The 2,182-nt window shown below is 64.9% G+C and overlaps 1 protein-coding gene across 3 annotated transcripts in view; it reads left to right on the top strand.

The window, feature by feature from the left end:
- Positions 1-1,691: 1,691 nt before the first annotated feature.
- Positions 1,692-2,182, top strand: part of PFKFB3 (6-phosphofructo-2-kinase/fructose-2,6-biphosphatase 3) — a 26,266-nt gene continuing 25,775 nt past the window's right edge. For all 3 annotated transcript variants that reach the window (XM_029955800.1, XM_029955801.1, XM_029955799.1), the window contains exon 1: positions 1,692-2,156. In XM_029955800.1, the coding sequence (XP_029811660.1) occupies positions 2,081-2,156 (76 nt within the window). In that variant the 5' untranslated portion in view covers positions 1,692-2,080. The remainder of the gene's footprint in view (positions 2,157-2,182) is intronic.

The following is a 2,182-nucleotide window of genomic DNA, read 5'->3' as shown; positions in this document are numbered from 1 at the left end:
GGGGGGGGGGCGGTGCTCGGAACACAGTCGGGACGCGGGCGGGTGGGGGGAATGGGGGGAATGGGAGGACACCGCGGTGGGCTGTGTCTGGCACTCGCGGCCCCTGGGACGGCTGGGGTGCGGAGAAGGTGCAAGGCCCTGCCTTGGCGGGGTGCCCGCAGGGGGGAGGGCGGGGAGTCTGGGACACCCGCGCGGTAGGCGATGCTCGGCGCTCCCTGCCCTGAGCGGGCTGAGGTGCAGGGAAGGGAGGGATGGAGGCCCAGGAGGGGCGGGGCGGGCTGGCGGGCGGGGCGGGAGCTGCTGTGCCTGCCGCCAGGGAGCGGGCGCGGTCCAGCCGAGCCATGCGGGACGTGAGCGACGTGTAGCAGGCTCTGCGCAGACTGTTCTATGCAGAGTGGGTTTCAGGCAGCGCCGCCTGCTTCTGCCAATCGCGGCACGATCGCAGAGGTATGCACCTCTGCAAGGCAGGCTGCACTTCTGTGCTGATGTGTCTCGTGCCAAACTCACATGCATGTAAAGCCACTGTGGGTGGCATAAGTCCCCGCTAAAAGCACCCCGGATCTTCACAGGGTGGCCAGTGGCCTGACTGCACGACTGTCCCACGTCCCGGGCTGATGCAAAACTCGGAAGACCCTGGAGGCAAAAAACACACATACCCCCCCTCCCCAAAGGCCGAGGAAGAGGTGCAAGCTGGGCCGGAGAACTGTGAATTCTAGGGGGTTGCATAGGCAAGGCGCCACCTCACAAGTTATTCTGGGGTTTATGGTCAGGTAATGAATAGGCTCTATTTTTTTCTGCTCAAAGAGATTAAGGTATATTGAAAATATAAACGGTGACGGTGAAAACCAAGGTGCCTCCGTCCTGTTCTGTCCCGCCCTCCGGCGCCTTCGTGTCCCCTCCTGATGGCCCACCCCTTGGGCCTCTCAGCACCGAGGTGGGGGACCCCAGGTTCCAGGTCTCCGTGGCTGGGTGTTGGAGCGATGTTCAGCACGAGCCAGGGTTTCTAAGGGATTTAGGAACGTGGACGGCGTGAGGACGAGGGAGCAGGGAAGCCCCCTCCCCGCGGGTGGCAGGGGTCGTAGGTGGGTGAGACACACAGGTATCCAGGAGCACCTTTGCCAAGGCGTGACCCAGAGACCTATGCCCCATAGGGCGTCCTTCCCCCTAAGGCAGAGATCCCCCCCCCCCCCCAGCTCCTAACCTCTCTCCAACCTGTAGCCCTAATCCCGGGTCATCAACTTGATTTGCCTAATCTGGAATGCATGTTAAGAATGTAGACTACTGGGGTCCCACTCCCAGAGCGGCCGGGCCAGTAGGACGGATTTTAACCAGCATCCAGAGTGATTCGGCTATGGGGGTCCAGGAAGTGCACTGGACGGCGCCACTTCTTTCCTCCCAGCACAGCCGAGGTGATTATTCTGGGAAGCTGTGCTAGTCGTTTTTAGGGGACGTAGGAGGAGGCTTAAGGAGTGGGATTTGTAGCCGCAGCTGCGTTCTGGGCATCAGCGGAGGGACTGCAGGAGCAGGGCGCGCTGCTGGTGCCGACCTGCAGGGGGCGCCGGCAGGCCGCCTCCGGCCCGGCCCCCGCCTCGGCCCCCCTCCCCGCGTGAAAGAGGGCTGGAACCCGAGGAATGCGTCCCCGCCCCGAGGCTGACGTCGCTGTGGGCTCTGACTCTTAAAAGCCCCGGCTCTGCGCGAGGCATCCTAGCAGAGCTGGAGAGGAGGCAGCGGGTGGGGAAGGCGTCCGACTGGAGCTGGCGCACGGGGACCGGGGCTGTCACCGCGCTGCGAGCATCGCGAGGGCTTCCCGAGCGTCCGAGCCCGACCCTGCGGCGGCTGCGGGTGCAGCCCTAGCCCTCCGCCTGCCTCGCTGCGCTTGCGGAGCCTCACGCCCCAGCGATCGTTCGTGATCTAGCACAAAGCACGTTTCCAAAAAGCGGCGCACGGGAGAGCAACCGCGCCGCGCTCCCGCGCACGCACCCCCTCTTCCCCTTTGTTTCGGGGGTCGACCAGGCTGCTCTCCTCCCCAAGTCCGACTTCTTCGCGGGGGGCGGAGGGCCGCCGAGTCTAGGCTGCGAAGATGCCCTTGGAGCTGACGCAGAGCCGAGTGCAGAAGATCTGGATCCCCGTCGACCACCGCCCCTCGCTGCCCAGATGTGAGTGCAGATTCGCGCGGGGGCCG

The sequence above is a fragment of the Suricata suricatta genome, chromosome 10 (assembly GCF_006229205.1).
Source record: "Suricata suricatta isolate VVHF042 chromosome 10, meerkat_22Aug2017_6uvM2_HiC, whole genome shotgun sequence".
Lineage (NCBI taxonomy): Eukaryota > Metazoa > Chordata > Mammalia > Carnivora > Herpestidae > Suricata > Suricata suricatta.
This window is presented reverse-complemented; position numbering and strand designations above follow the sequence as displayed.